The sequence below is a fragment of the Populus nigra genome, chromosome 5 (assembly GCF_951802175.1).
Source record: "Populus nigra chromosome 5, ddPopNigr1.1, whole genome shotgun sequence".
Classification (NCBI taxonomy): domain Eukaryota; kingdom Viridiplantae; phylum Streptophyta; class Magnoliopsida; order Malpighiales; family Salicaceae; genus Populus; species Populus nigra.
In genome coordinates, this window is record NC_084856.1 from 2,525,233 (window position 1) to 2,541,716 (window position 16,484).

The 16,484-nt window shown below is 31.7% G+C and overlaps 2 protein-coding genes and 1 pseudogene across 2 annotated transcripts; 1 reads left to right on the top strand and 2 right to left on the bottom strand.

The window, feature by feature from the left end:
• Positions 1 to 2,781: 2,781 nt before the first annotated feature.
• Positions 2,782 to 3,337, top strand: LOC133693171 (ethylene-responsive transcription factor ERF098-like). Its single transcript, XM_062114335.1, has one exon. The coding sequence runs from the start codon at positions 2,800 to 2,802 to the stop codon at positions 3,229 to 3,231; it is 432 nt and encodes a 143-aa protein (XP_061970319.1). The 5' UTR covers positions 2,782 to 2,799; the 3' UTR covers positions 3,232 to 3,337.
• Positions 3,338 to 9,309: 5,972 nt separating this feature from the next.
• LOC133694261 (ethylene-responsive transcription factor ERF098-like) lies at positions 9,310 to 9,759 on the bottom strand. The gene has a single exon (XM_062115753.1). The coding sequence runs from the start codon at positions 9,757 to 9,759 to the stop codon at positions 9,310 to 9,312; it is 450 nt and encodes a 149-aa protein (XP_061971737.1).
• Positions 9,760 to 13,934: 4,175 nt separating this feature from the next.
• Positions 13,935 to 15,365, bottom strand: LOC133694263 (hyoscyamine 6-dioxygenase-like; annotated as a pseudogene).
• Between the last annotated feature and the right edge of the window lie 1,119 nt (positions 15,366 to 16,484).

The window sequence follows — 16,484 nt, forward strand, 5'->3', positions numbered from 1 at the left end:
CAGAGCCGAGAAATGGTCACATCTAAAAGTAAATGCAGGGGAGTACTTTTTCCTGATGCTCATGATGAGTTCTCTTTCTTTGGGCTCTTGGATAAGCAAATAGAGTTGCGAACTATGGTCTCTTATTCTCATTTTAATTGTAAATTTTTACAGTAGTGATTTTATTTATAAATATATTAAAATTATATTTTTTTATATTTTAAATTTAATTTTTGATATCAACATATAAAGGTAAAGCCACTGAAAATAAAAGGAGGCAAGCTGCCCCTTTAATGTTTTTTTAAAATATTTTTTATATTAAAATATTAATATAACAACATGTCTTGTAAAAAAAATTAAACAAAAAAAGAAAGGAAAGTAGAAAAACCATAATTTAGTGGGTTTATATCTCAGCAGTTTCTATTTTCTTATTAATTTCTTTGCATATTCTTTCAAATAGATTGGTCTCTCTATTGTTTTATTTTGTCTTTTTTTCTTTTATTTATTATATATATATATATAAAATCATATCAATTTTTTGAAATTTTAGGATTGTTATGATTCTTAAATTGTTAGTATCAGTTTCTTTTTAAATTTTCTAAATAATAAATTTAGTTGGGGTTATTTCACTTTTTATTCTTGTAAGAAAGTTTGAGAATTTTGGATCTAAGTTTTAATAGATAGCTAACAAAAATTAAATTTTTTTGGCTTATATTTTTTGAGATAAGAGACTAAATAGTCTACCAAATAAAAACTGTATAAATAACTTGTTATTTTTTAAACATAGATGTAGTGTACTTCAATATGTTATGTTATTTTATTATTAATTAATTAGAGGCTGAAAAGGTAATTATCAAGTTTATAAACAGAATTTAATAATTTATATCTGGAAAAAAAACTGACTAACCTTTAATTTGTATATATTATTGCTATCAATTATTTAAAAAATAAATAAATTTTTTAACAAATAATGTTTTTACTACAATGAAAAAAAAAAACTTTGAATCATCATACCCTTCTATCCAATGGGCAGATTCCCAGTTTCCCATGCTATATGGTTGAATACATTTTTTTCCCCCGAGAGAAGGAGGGGAAATGCAGTCATTTTTAAACTAAAAAAAAAATTAATCTGAGGGAAAATCATGCTTCAATACAATTGGTATTAAGCCTAACCGTGAAGCCCAGTCTAATCTCCAGCTAAATCCCTGGCAGTACTCTACCAGGCCCAAAATAGAATAATCTAAAAGCATACTTGATTCGAGCCACGTGTGATGGTACCATACGTTGAATTCATCAGAATTCTTTGGGCCACGTGTGTGGCCATCACACGTTGAATTCACCGAACTTCTTGGGCTTGTCACCCGAAAACTTGCTTGCATTCAGCCATCAACCTCGGAAGTAGCCTCAAGCTTTTATCCATGAAGATTAAGGAGCTAGCTAATTAATTTAACATTGGTTTCTTCATAATGAGAGGAAGGGAATAGCATTGGATGATGTTAGTTTTGTTTAATCTGCTTTAAATATTGGTTAAAGAAGCTTAGATAGCTAATTATATAGTTAAATTTAATGATTTATTTGATATTATGATATAAAGTATTTTTTAAAAGTGTTTTCTAGTATTCTATACTTAGTGAAATTGTTTGGTTTCTTTGTTTGAAAATATATTAAAACAATTTATTTTTTAATTTTTTTTATATTAATGTATCAAAAATATTTTAAAAATATCAATTTAATATTTTTTTCAAATAAAACACACTTCAAAATAAAAAAAATAAAGTACTATACTATCAAACACTCATTGAGTATTCACGAATATTGACATCAATTTCAATTACTTATTATCACCGTTATTCGTTAATTTATTTTCAAATTTTAAATTGTAATTTGCGCAACAAGTGAATTTTGTAAATGGTAATGTACTCTATGGTGTTCGGTGAAATTGCTGTATTAATAAAAGAACAAAATTTAATTATGTTGACATAGAGTGGAACAAATACTTTAGACTAAAACTAATGGAAAATAAGTCATCAAAATTGGGAAGGGACAAGTCAAGTGACACCTCTAATGTCTTTTTGTATTTTAAAAATATTTTATTTTTTTATTTTTTTATTTTAAATTAATATTTTTTTTATTTTCAAATCATTTTAAGATATTAACTTTTTTTAAAAAAAATATTTTTTTAATATATTTTTAAATAAAACCCACAGCAAAATATAACTACAACTACCTTCCGAACACCCATTTTCTTTCAAGAAATGGTATGAGAATAGACAATTTTCCGCAATAACTTCTCTAAACCATTTTGGAATGTTGTGTAAATCACATTCTCAAAAAATATAATTTTTTTTATTAAAATTTAATATAATTTATATGTTTTGTATTGTTTTAATATATTAATATCAAAAATATTTTTAATAAATAAAAAAAATTATTAATATATATTTTAATATAAAAAATTATTTAAAAAATAATCATAAGTGATAACGATCAGCGCAGACAGAGTGGACCAGATAAACAAGTCCTTTCCGAACCACAGAAATACTCAGAATCCACCATCATGAATCTACGTTTTATTTTCTGCCCAAGTCCGTTGAACATAAAACATGCAATAGTAAAAAAATATGCAGCTAGTGGTACGAAAAGCACTTCCAAGGAATATAAAAAGGACAAGCCAAATCCACATCTGCATAGACCAGGAAGTTTCCTAGAAACTACAAGACCCAACCGTCAAATAAGACTCCCATTGACCATCGAATTCATAATATATTTATAAATTGCCACCGAATTTGAAGTCAAGCTCCTCTTCACTTCAAACACAGAATGGAAACACATCAAGGAGAGAAGAACACAAAGAAGCAAGAGAAAGGAAGGGGGGAGAATGCGTATAGGGGAATTCGCAGGCGACCTTGGGGTAAGTTTGCTGCCGAGATACGCGACCCAACAAAGAATGGGGCACGTCGTTGGCTAGGAACATATGACACGGCGGAGGAGGCGGCTCGGGCATATGACCGAGCTGCTTTTGCCTTCCGGGGTCATTTAGCCATTCTCAATTTCCCGAATGAATACCAACATCAGGATCCAAGCTCTGCCGTGTCTTTTGCTTCTTCATCTTCATTCTCCACTGCCAATCCTGTGAATTATGGCCATGAAGTTTCCTCTACTGGCGGACAAGAAGTTATAGAGTTCGAGTATTTGGATAACAAATTGTTGGAGGAGCTGCTGGGAACGAATGATCCCAGCAGGCAGCATTAGGCCCATTGATGAATGTGGATTGTCACTTTGTCATGTCACCCTTCAATGCAATTCTTTTATTTTGTCCATTGTTTGAATCTAAAATGGAAACAATTGTTTTTTTGTTTGTCATTTGTAACAAAATTACGTTCCATATCAAGTTATAAGCAACCCTCTCCCCCACCACCCAGAAGAATAAGACGAGCAAAGGAAATGGTCTGAAACCAGGGACTTAAAAGAACATTGTTTAATTAGCATCTTCTTTCCTTTCCCTTCTCTGTTTCCGTTTATTTCATCTTATAAATGCTATTAATTTCTGTTCATACAATACAAACTTGTTATAAAATTCTATATAATATTTTTTTAAAAAAAAACATGTCAAATATTTTATATATTTTTTTAAAAAAATATTTAAATAACTTTAGGATTTGTAGCCGTATATAAAAAAAAATTATTTTTTATTTTTTAGATCTTGTTTGGTAAGAACTCTTTTTTATATATATAATGAAACTACTAAAAATAGATTTAAAGGGTGTTTATGAAACACATTCTTAAACCTAAAACTCTTTAACAAAAATTATGTCAAGCAAAATAGGGTATTAAGCCCTTTGATCTTTTTTATTTTTACTTAATCCAATTGGGTTGATCCAAAAAAATTTGTTCAAATCAAAATTCTAATTTGACTAGAAAAACAACCTTAAAATAAATAAAAAACAAAAAATAATTGAACAAAATATATCAAATAAAAAAAAAATAAAGAACACAATCAACACAAGATTGCCCATAGTCCACGGTAACAAATCGTTCTTTCCATGCTTTGGTCCAGATTATCCTAACAAGCTTGGTAATCTTCTGAATTTTCTATGAGTACAAAATAATAATAATAAAAATCTCTCTCTCTCTCGCGTGTGTGTATATATATATATTAAAAACACATAAAAAATTATAAAGTTTTGATGATCAAGAAAATTTCTACGAGCAGGAATGGATTTCAATTGCTTTGAATTTTCCAAATCAAACCAAATTTGGTCACAAAAAAATTACATATATGTTGAAAATCATGCAAGTATCAATGATCTATTATTTAATCACTTTTATTATCATTAAAACATCATGATTTTATTAAAATAAATTTTGATTCTAAACTAAAATCCTAAGATTAAAAGTCATTGAAATTATATTATTGATGCAAATAAACACTAGATTATTGGTTAATCATGTATAAGAAAGGGTTTTGAGAAAATAAATAAAACAAAACAAGTCAAAATCATGTAACTAAGACAATGCTTTTGGAAAAAATACAAAGAACAAATAAAAAAATTCAACGTGAATCCAACAACATGGTTGTCAAACCAGACCAAATATGGGCAAACTGAAAGCACATATATGTTGGAAATCATGCAAAGATCAATAATCTGGTGTTCATTCACTTTAATTATCAATGAATCATCATGATTTGGTCAAAATAGCTTTTTGTTCAAAACCAAAACTGTAGGATTAAAAACCAATTAAACACGTTATTGATGTGAATAAATATTATATTATTGGTTAATCATACTTAAGAAGGTGTACGTGCAAAGAAATAGACCAAAATTGGTCTAAATCTAGAGCTTAAAGCAATATTTTTTCCAAGAACATGAAGAATATTGCTTAAACTCAGAAAAAAAAAACCTCAGTCATGCCTAGAAATTGTAGTCACTACTAAGCTAAGAAATGGGCCTTTTTGGCTTCTAAAACACACCCATTTTTTTATACCAATAAGTCACAATATTATACACAAACATATTTGAATAAAAAAATAACTAACAAAAATCATTAAAAGATCAAAATCAAGCAAAATGTACCATATTTTAGTCATTAAACATTCAATTTTGAGTTTTTCTCCTCAAATTAAATTTTATTTGCTAATAGAGCCTTCATTAGTCGAAAATATAATGTCAAAATTTTTATTCTTGTATATTTGATCTTTCTCAATCAGTATTTGATAATTTATTGGGCGTTTTGATATACTCTTCTCACTAATATTTTTTTTTAATTTTCTTCTAATATTTTTTTATTTTTTTGTATTTTCACTTTGTTATTTTTTATTTATTTATGTGGGGTCCTAAAATGAGTATCAACACTTTCTTTATATCATTTTTTTTTTATCTCATACAAGGATGTCCACGGGTGAAAACATCAACTATTAACTAATGAATTAAAAAACACTCAATCAATACATTATTAAAAGTTAAGACACTAGGGCCATGTTTGTTTCCCGGAATTTATTTTCTGGGAAACCACTTTCCAAACTTTCCTGTGTTTGTTTGCCATTAGGAAAGTTGGTCAACGGAAAACACTTTCCGGTCAACGGAAACACTTTTCGGTCAACGGATAACACTTTCCAGTCAAAGAAAAATTTGGTTTGATTTCTAGGAAAGTGTTTTCCCTTTTGGCTGTGTTTGTTTTCCGGAAAGTGGTTTCCGGGAAACCACTTTCCAAACTTTCTTGTGTTTGTTTGCTATTGAAAAAGTTGGTAAACGGAAAACACTTTCCAGTCAAAGGAAAATTTGGCTTGGTTTTCAGGAAAGTGTTTTCCTGAAAAATTTGGGCGGAAAACACTTTCCGGAAGTTGTGAAAAATTTAGAAATGTCATTATTTGCTAATTATATCAAATTTGATCCTCAAACTTTTGATTGCTATATATAATTTGTTTTGAATATTTATTTTTCAATTTCATCTCTTAAAAATTAATTTTTATATTAATTTTGGTCCTTATTTTTATAATTGCTATTTGCTTTTTTCTTATCATTTTTTTATTGAAATTTTTTATCTATCAAATTTGGTCCTCATTCTTTTGATTTTTACTTATTTTATTTGAAATAATTTATGAAATGTTAATTATTATTATTTTAATTTCTTCACCTTTCATTTTTTTTAAGTTTTTAGATTTGATCTCTATTATTTATTTTATTTGAGATAATTTATGAAATTATATTTTTTTTCAATTTCATCCTCATTCAACTTTTTAATTTGTAAGATTTGTTCCTTATTATTTTAATAAACTTGAAAAAATAAAACATTAATAAGTTATTTTTCTGCTCATTTTCCATAACATAACCAAACACTGGAAAGTGTTTTCCAACTTATTTTCCATTACACTACCAAACATCGGAAAATACTTTCCTGGAATTCACTTTCTCGGAATTCACTTTTCCTGAAATTTACTTTCCAAAAGAAAACTACTTTCCTGCAAACAAACGAAGCCATAAAAAAAGTTAAAATAAAAACACTTAAATAAATAAGAATAAAAGTACAAGCATTCAATTAGAAACATACTTAAAAGTTCATGCACATATGATAAACATGTCATCATGACGTGAGTGAATCCAACGTCCATGCCATAGTAAAATAGATGTAATCTAATAGAAATACTTCATTAGAAAAATATTTAAAAACCCACGTACTTCAATAACAAAAACAAAAACACTCAAATAAAAAAATGAAAATTTTAAGAATTAAAAATCTTATTAACTCCATTTTACATGGGTTGGGTTGGCCAGGATGACCCAAACCTGGATCCAAAACACAACAGGAACATATAACAATAAATCAAGTTTTTTTTTTTTTTTGCACCGAGAGTCTTGGCCTGGTGGTAGAAGGGGCTTGTCTTCTCTTGCTGCTCCCGGGTTCGAGTCCTCACGTGCACACCTGTCACCCCCGCGGTGCCTTACATGCCCACTGGGTTTGCAGGGTGTTTAATGGGCCGTGGGATTAGTCGTGGTGCGCGCAAGCTGGCCCGGACACCCACGTAAATCAAAAAAAAAAAAATCAAAGTCTTTGATGATGGTGTGGAATGACACAAAAGATTAAGGCTACATCGTTGTTGTTGTTGTCATGAGCGATGTCACATGATTACGTTTGGCTGCTTGGTCGTCATTCTTATGTTGCGAACATATTTGTGATATGATTATGACAATCCGAAGACCAGATGATTCCACAAGGACTCGATCTAGTTTATAAATAACATTCCATATTGGCTATATTTTATTGCACGAGGTTGGAGGTGGAGTGCTAGCTAGGTTCTTTAAACGACAGAACCTGTGGTATACCATATCGAAGGTGATGCAGACTAGCTAGATGCTTAGTTTTGAATTATGTCATGGCACTGAGATCACATTGCTTCCCTTCGATTCTGTCATCGTAATTACGCCATCTTATGCTCATGTAACTCTTTCTTTTTTCTTTTTTCTTTTTCTTTTTCCTCATCGGTGAGGTAATTACTCTTATGATTTTGACTTTCTATTGCTTATGTAACTTGATTGTATCCAGTGCTTAATTAATATATATATATATATATTGATAACCTGGAGTATCCGGGTCAGTTACGTGCACCACAACTAATTCTCAGGCCTATTGAATATCCTGCAAGCCCAATGAACATGTAAGGCACCGCAAGAGTGACAGACATGCACAGAAAAAATCGAACCCAGATGCAAATAAAAAAACAAGTTTTTTTTTTCATTAGAACACAACCTCAAATGCTAAGTTTTTGCTTTGTAGGATCTCAAGACGGACTGTTGGTGTTTAAGTAATTAATTTTGTTTAGCCTAAATGGAAATGTAAATGACATATAATTTATTGAACTTTGGCATGCGGATGGCTGTAGAACGACACTTCCATTAATTATTTGGTCCATGTAAGAACTTCTCTTTAAATATGAAATTCTGCTTTAATGTTAATCAATAAAGGTTCTTGCAATATTAAGAAATTAAGCAGTGGTTTAATCATTCCAGTGCCCAGCAAGATTAGGGACATGCAATTAACATCAGTCTTGCAAGTTGCATCAAAATTAGCTTTCTGAAACATCTCCGGCTAGTGCCACGACAAGCGGCTAAAATTTTGGCTTTAAAGCAAGGCATTAATGCATTGGTAAGTCTACTGCTAGCTAGTGATGATAGAGTATAGTAATCACGATGACGATGGTGGGATTGTCCAATGGAATAGCTAGGAGAAAGAAATCTCAGGATTATTTTAGTTAGCCCTAGACTTTCTTTGGACTTCAATGCATAACGTTTAGCTAGGCAGCTAGCCCTCCATCTTCCTGGTCCCAAAAGAATATCTAATCTTATTTTCCTCAAGGTGGGGTTCGAGGAGCAGGATTTGAAGGGTGAGTTTTTATTTATTTTTCTCATGAATTGCTATTGGCACACCCGTTGTGTCTAATGGCACAGCTTTTGTAATTTGAGATTTTTTTTATAATAATCAAAGTGTATTAATAAAAAAATAATTATTTAGAAGATGATCCCGAAAAGTGATTTGTGATTGACATGGAATTTACTAAAATCATGTTTATCCCCGTGTGTAGTCAAGATTCAAGTCCTCAAGATACGTAGTGTGATGATAAAAGGTTTGGGATCTGCATAGCAGGTTTCAAGTTCGAATCAAGACGTATATCTCTTATAAAAACTTAAGATAACCGGGGTTTTATTCACTTACCTGAATTCATAAAAATACATTTTTCGAGTGATGGAGTTTTCTCGAATCCAAATAATAATAAAAAAAGTAGTCAAGATTCAAGAGTAAGACTACTTACTCATGCTCGAACTAAAATCTTAATTAAAATTAATTTATAATCTATTGAGTTAATATATTTATCAGTCTTCATTTCTTCTAAATCGAATGTTGTCTTCATATATTTATTAGTCTTCATTTCTTCTAAATCGATTTAAAAAAGAACTAGAGATTCATTATAAGAAATTAAGAGCTAATATTCTAATAAAATTAGATCATATTATTTAAAAATATTAAATGAATGGTTTTTATATTGCAATCATTTGAAGTGGTTATCGCAAGAATTATTATAAAATAAAAATAGAAAAATGGTTATGAATTCTAAATAGTTCTTAACAAGTGTTTAAAGTATTTGTTAGCCGACTCATGTAAGAAAAAACCTCTGGAACTCATGTTGTATTAACTACATCATGTCCTTTAACATAACTGGTCACGAGGTAATGCCCCACCCCACCCAAAAAAAAAAAAAGCTCATAATTTCTTTAGGCGGGAAAGTAGTTCTTTCCTTTTATATGAATACATTAGTTTGGAATTTGATTGCAAGATTCACTCTGATTTCCTGGTATTTTCTTTCTCAAAATCAAGAAGGTCCTCCAGTAACTTGTCATCCAAGTACTCAATCTCAAAGACTATTTTGTCTTGTTCTGTCCCACTTCTTTCGGCATTCTGCGGCATTGAAGAAGATGATGAGGCCGATGATGATAACAATGGTGATAACGACGAGGAAGAGGAAGTTATATCAGAATCAACCTTAGTTTCAGGATATTCCCCAGGGAAGTTAAGGATTGCTAAACGGCCCCTCATTGAATATGCAGCCCTGTCATAAGCCCTTGCAGCCTCTTCTGCTGTGCTAAAAGTCCCTAGCCATAACCTTGCTCCACGCCTTGTTGAGTCACGTATCTCCGCTGCAAATTTCCCCCACTGCCGCCTCCTAACGCCTCTGTATCTAACTTCTTCTCCTTGCTGATTGACCTTTCCTACATTAGGATCATCCATCGTTGTCTAGATAGTTGAATGAATGTGCAAGTGCTAGCTTCGACTCTTAGCGTTTATATTGAGTGGCAAATGCACTTCACCAGTTCTGATAAAACAAATTATTAATAAATAGTCCATGGATGTGAACTTATTCAACTGCTAAAGATATGACGGGGATAGATTTTGGCAGTTCAACGTATATGGGTGATGAAGCTGATGATGGCTTGAGCTGAGAGGAGAGGAGATCACTCCTCTTTTTTCCTTTTCACTTTTGGCATATATTTGTCCAGATCTCAAAGTAAAATAATGAGGTTGGTGGGTTAGGTCATGTAGATTTTGTTCAATTCATTGGTTTCTCAGATTATTCATGTTTTTTACCCTTTTCTGAGAGCTAATTTAATATTAGTGTATCTTAATCAATTGTTTATAATTACAGAGAATGGAAAAATAATTGCAGTGAGGTCATCTGTGATTACGTTTGCCGGATTCGTCATCATGCTTATGCTGTTATTTAGTTATATTTGATGCTTGGGTTTTGACACACACTTCATAAGACTGGAATTGCATAAAATAAGATTCCCATATCACTGAATAGATTCAGAATTCAAAAGAAAAGGATTTCTTATTAGATATTTGAGAATGCTATTTCAAAGGTGGTGAGATAAGATGGCTGAGCTTTACACAATTAGGTCATGTTCATGAGTTGATTATGAGGTCATATTGCCTACGACTGCATATTGATTGGTTTCATCGTGGTGGTGCATTTGAGCAACTGCTTTTGCCACCAGCTAGTTACCAGAAAATAGCTCTTTTTCTAATTTCAATTTTGTGGTGAGATGTCTAAAAGCGCGTTCCAAAGCCACCATTCTGTCTGTGGCTAGATGTCATTGGCATTTCTTTTAATAAAACGGCCGGCAAAGCTCTTTTGTTTTGCATATCGGGGGTGATGTGAAAGGTTTCATAGCGATACTGCATGGCTCCAGTACTACACTCCCTCTTGCTGTGTCATCCAAAAACTCCAGATGGAAAAGTATCGAAGTATGACCAAAAAGCACTAAGCACGAAGCACTCAGGTCGAATCCCACCAGAGGTTTCGAAAGTTCCACAACCCCCCCTCAAATTGTTGACTTTTAGGAGTGTGTGTGTGTGTGTGTGTGTAGCCCCCCAAAATAAAAACTACATGTTCCGGGCTTCCAACGTTACAACTCTGAAATGTTCCATGCACCAAACAGGCCCTTATAATAACCCTCCCCAAATTTTATATTCCCGTCGAGCCCACTCATTATTCTAGCCCAGCTGCTGGTGTGTTTAAACTTCAGCCCACACGTTATCATCAAGAAACTTATCGTATTGCAAGAATCAATATGAAAAAAAACACAAGGAAATATCTAGATTATTGTCCAACGTTACGATATGGTCATATTATTATTTTTAATATAAAAAAATATTTAGTAATTATTAATATTTTTTCTATTAAAAAATTAAATCACGTGAGAATTAATGTAATATGACTCAATCATATTAGAGGGTCAAAAAACAATTTGAATAACTAATAAAAATATAATTTGACTCAAAATAAATATTTAAAATGAGATTTTTTTTAATAAACATTGAGAAAATAATAAATTAAAACAATTCAGGTAAACCCGAGTTAACTTATTAATTTATATATCAAGTTAAAAGATCATGATAACTTTATAAAAAAAACAAATTATAAACTCAATTTCCAATGCTAAATAATGAAACTAAAAAAATCAATTATGAAAAGAATAAAAAAAAAGACTCAAGTCAATCTGTCAAACCCAAAATCTGGATCATAAGACCATGATAACTCAATAGAAAAAAAAAACAAATTATAAAGCTTAATTCTCAATTAATTTAATGTTGAAACATAAAATTAAAAAAAATAATTAAAAATAATATAAAAAATAACTTGAGTTAACCAGGATTAACGTGTCAAATCCGTGACTCGAGTCATGAAATAAGAATAAATTCAAAGAAAAAAAACCAAAACAAATCACAAAATCTAATTCTTAATTAATTTAATGATGAGGGATAAAATTAAAAAAAAATGATAAAAAAACTCAAATGTACCAAATTAAACAATTGAACTTATAGTTTGGATTATAAATTTAAGATAATACCATAAAAAATAAATTAAAAAAATTATAAATTCCAATCCACCATAGACCTAATAAATTGAGGGCATAAAATGTTACGTCTTTCACTGAACTCATAGAAATACTTGGCACAGGAAGTGACAGCCAAAAAAACCAAACCCGTGGCCTGTCTCTATTACTATATTACGTTTCCTGGCAAACCTCCAGTTCCCATCGATGATGAATGCAATATGATTTGGCATAGGGTCAACGGAAATATGTTAATCATACATTTCCTCCGGTATCTAACCAGCTTTCCCAAGATCTCAATCCAATATATATATTGTCAGGCCTCATGTCAAATAGTCAATCTGACAGAATTGCAATAACAAATAATGCAATAACAACTGAATTGAAATCTACGAGTGTCTGGTGTTTACCTGTAGAGGTTTGTTTGATATTTTGGGTTTGAAAAGTTTCTGAAAGTCTTCTTCTGCCTTGGACAGTGTATGCTGCTACGTTCAGTGAGAGAGAGATGGAGGCAAACAGTGAGTTACAGGAGCGGGACTGAAATGGCGGATGTTAACAATAATATATAGGAAGCAGAGGTTAACTAATCTGCTTGCATGGATAGTCTGTGCCCAGAATACTTTGGATGTCTTAATCATCTTGATTACTTTAAAAAACACTGGTGAAAATAGTCTTTGAATTTCTTTTATTGAAACAGCCAAAATAGTAACTATAAAGGGTCAAGACATATTTGGATGCCTCCATGGATATATATATATATATATATATATATATATATATATGTAGCAACTTCCATCCAAAACAATTCAAATGTTTTCGGAAAATTCTGTTTTGAGAAGAAAATAAATTGGAGGTTCACCATTCCAAGACCAGCCCAACATATCTTTTCAGTATGGGCTGGTCCTGGCCAGTCATTTGAGTTGGGCTAGACCCCCCCCCCCCCCCCCCCTCCCCCCATTCTGCATGCAGGCGTGACATTGAAGGAAAGGAGAAAGGAGAAGGGAAGAAGAAGGTAAGTAAGATCAACCTAGTTGTGGCTAGCTGGCATGGGAGGCTCATTTATGGTGGTTGCAACGATGGTCGGTGCTGCTGCCACTACTGCTGGTTATGGTGGCAGAGGAAGAAAGAAGAAGAAAAATATATGTAGGAGAGAGAGAAAAGGATCGGCGGTGGATCCTAGTGATCAGCTGGTGGCGAAAGAGCTGTTGGTGGCTCGATTGGTTACTGGAATGGCGAAGAGAGAGGGGGGAAGGAACAAAAAGGCAGGAAACGAGAAAAAGGATTGTTTTTTCCTGACTTTGAACTTGATTTTCTTCATTTTCAGGCCATGAAATCCAACCTTATTTATACGGGTTGGAAGAGGATAATTTTTTCTTCACTAGAGAAGATTTTCAGCCCTTAATTCGGTTGGGAAGTATCTCAACCGTTGGTTCAAAGCCTACACCATGAAATGTCAAATCTGATAATTCAAAGTTGCTTGAGTTGGCCGTTTTAAACCACCTCTACGGCTTCTGTTTGTGTCAATTTTGTTATTTTTTTAAATATTTCTAGATTTTATGTTATTTTCATACTTTCTAATAGTTTTTTTTATTTAGCGATTATGAATTTTTTTCTTGTTAAGGTCGGTCAGACTGAGATATTTTTAAAGACTTCTAAACTTTGTAGGGAGGGCCGAACTTATTAGACTTTATTTTAAAAAGTTAAATTGAATTAAATTTCACGTACAATTTAAATTCAATTCATGATTTATTACTTTTCTTATATTTAAAATAAAATGCTAAACATGCAACTTAGAAAATATATTATCACTTAAACAAAACTTAATTCTTGTTCTTATTCTCTTAAGTAACTTCAGTGTGAGGGCATGCTCCATCGACCAAATAAAAATAAATCTTAAATTAGATCGCGAAGAGTAAAATACTTACCGGATTTTTTATTCAAACGGTGCACAAATTATTATTTATTTTATTGATACATGAGTGAAATGTACTTCAAAAAAACAGGTAAAGAACAAAGATATATATGACCATCTCAGCCTACATTTGTCTCTCTTGCACCAACAACTGGTCAAGCTCGAAGCTTAAAATGCTCCAATGCATCATCAATATCGCTACCATTCCTGGTCATGTAGTTGCGAAGAAATTCTATGTACTGACAGGCTCTAAAGACTGGAGGATTGCTTGCGTTGATAAGAGCTTTCGCAGGCTCTATCATGATGTCATCACTAGGATTAAAAAAGAAGGCAGCACTTGTCCGAGCAGTCCTTGAATTTGTCACAGCTCGATGTTCAACACTTTTCAGCTTGTTGTTGCTCATAATCTATAGCACAACACCACCAAAGATTTTTCAGAAAATATAATCCAGAGAATTGCTTAATTGACTTCAAGTCACTCTGAACATTACTTTTTTTATGATAAAAAACTATAATTAAAACACTTTTATTATATATACGATCGAGGTGTACCTGCAACTGGTAGCCTATGTTAACCACAAATGCATTAGGAACAGGATCAACACCAATCCATTCATTATCCTTGAAGATTTGAAGCCCACAAACATCATCTTGGAGTAAAATGGTTATGAGATTTGGATCACAGTGTTTAGATAATCCCAGGGCTAAACTTGGGTCTGGGCATGGCGGGTAATGATTAACTGACAGTGACGTAACTTCACCTAGCTTTCCCTCAAAATACCCGGACTCTAGTCCTAGTCCTTCACAAATCAGCTCCAATATTCTTGGTACCAACTTCGTCACTTCAGCTGCATAACTCCCAACGACCTGTCTGTGAAAGTTATGAAGGTAAATTTAATATGGGAGAATTTACAATTACTTTCCTGCAGTTGTTGGACGAAGATTGACATTAATTGATACGTGGGATTAATTAATTTACCGGTATCTAATTGGCTTTACGGGCCAGTCAAGAATGCATTTCTCTAGAGGATGGCAGTCGTGTTTTAAATTGTCACGCCATAAGTGAACATCTTCAGTGGCATAAATTAAGCTACTCGGGTACAGTTTACAGTGCTTTTTTGATCTTGCGTCCTCGGTGTAGAATATTGCCTTGTCCTCCGCAGGCAGCTCAAAAATTCCTTAAACATTCTCATTGTGTCTTTCATCAGATCTTCAGGAACTCCATGATTGACCACCTGTGATTTTATGATTGCAAATATATCATTAGATTAATATTCACGAGCTAGATTAACATTTTGAGGCATAATCAATGATTAAATCAAAGAATAATTATTGTTTGTACTAACCTGAAAAAATCCGAACCCTTGGCTTGCCTTCAAAATCTTCTGTGAAATAACTGCTCTATTGTCACCCGCTGTTTCTTCGAGATCTATTACGGGCACGAACTTGCATGCAGAAACAGGGAGCTTCCCCGGTCGTTTTTCTGGTGGGAAAATATACTTCTCCGGTAACGACCTGATCTGAACTTGATTGTTGTCCGAGATGAGCTTCTCCATGAATTACAACGTGAAATTTTTTGTTGTAAGACAACAACTATAAGTTTGATGATTTGTGGAGAAATAGCTTAGTGGTGCCTCTACGTTAAAGCATTGTGTGACTTATATAGGGTCTTGTAGCTGGCGGCTGGCTTCTGTAGCGATGAAGGAAAAGAAAACACGACAGAATTATTATTATTATTTATACACACACACACACACACTGGTTAAGAACCTGTATACCATTGAGACAATTATATACAAGTTAGAAAAAGTGATTGAAAGTACTTTTGAAAGCATTTTGTAGAAAAATACTGAAAAATTCAAGAATACTCGCGGTACGTACTTCCTGTTCAATTCACTAGTGAATGAAGCCAAATGTATTATTTAACAATTACCATTGAAAATGTTATGATTTAAGTGATTTAGAAAAATAAAACAATATATGAAAAATAAAAATGAAAATCATATCATTTTCAATTTCAATATATATCATATATTACACGAGATATATATGGAGTGGTGAATATTTTTAAAATACTAGAATATTTTTCTGTTTTCTGTCAAATTCAGTTAACACTCTTGTTTTCAAACATGTGACTAAGACTTATATATATATATATATATATATATATATATATATATATATATATATATATATATATATATATATATAAGTTGTTTGGAAAGGCAAAACCATTTTAATTAAGTATTAATCGATCGTCATAATGGTATACGATTAAGTCAACCATTATTCCAATCCAAGTTTATTAACAGTCATATATCATCCATTAAAACTGAATTATAATTATTGCAATCATAGCAATTTAAAAATCAACACAACAAATTAATTATAATTATTATTTTCTTTATGGGCGTTTCTATCATTTTCTCTTTTTTAGAATAATTTAAAAAAAAATCATAAAACTTAGGTGTAAAATCAATGATTTTTTGTTTTCAATTGCATTAAAATATATTTTAAATTGTATTTTACAGTCTAATATTACACTATGATGACCCTCTCATAACACATAAGTAAAAAATAAAACTTAAATATTGAAAATTCATGTCAAGGCCACTGGAAGTCATCATCAGTGCCAGTCTAAAACCACTGTTGGACACGCTACATCATCTGCTTCAGAATTCAATAAAAACAAAAAAGGCGTAAAA

Excerpts from the sequence above, each read along its gene's own strand:
- LOC133693171 (XM_062114335.1), top strand. The coding sequence starts at position 2,800 with ATGGAAACACATCAAGGAGAGAAGAACACAAAGAAGCAAGAGAAAGGA.
- LOC133694261 (XM_062115753.1), bottom strand. The coding sequence starts at position 9,759 with ATGGATGATCCTAATGTAGGAAAGGTCAATCAGCAAGGAGAAGAAGTT.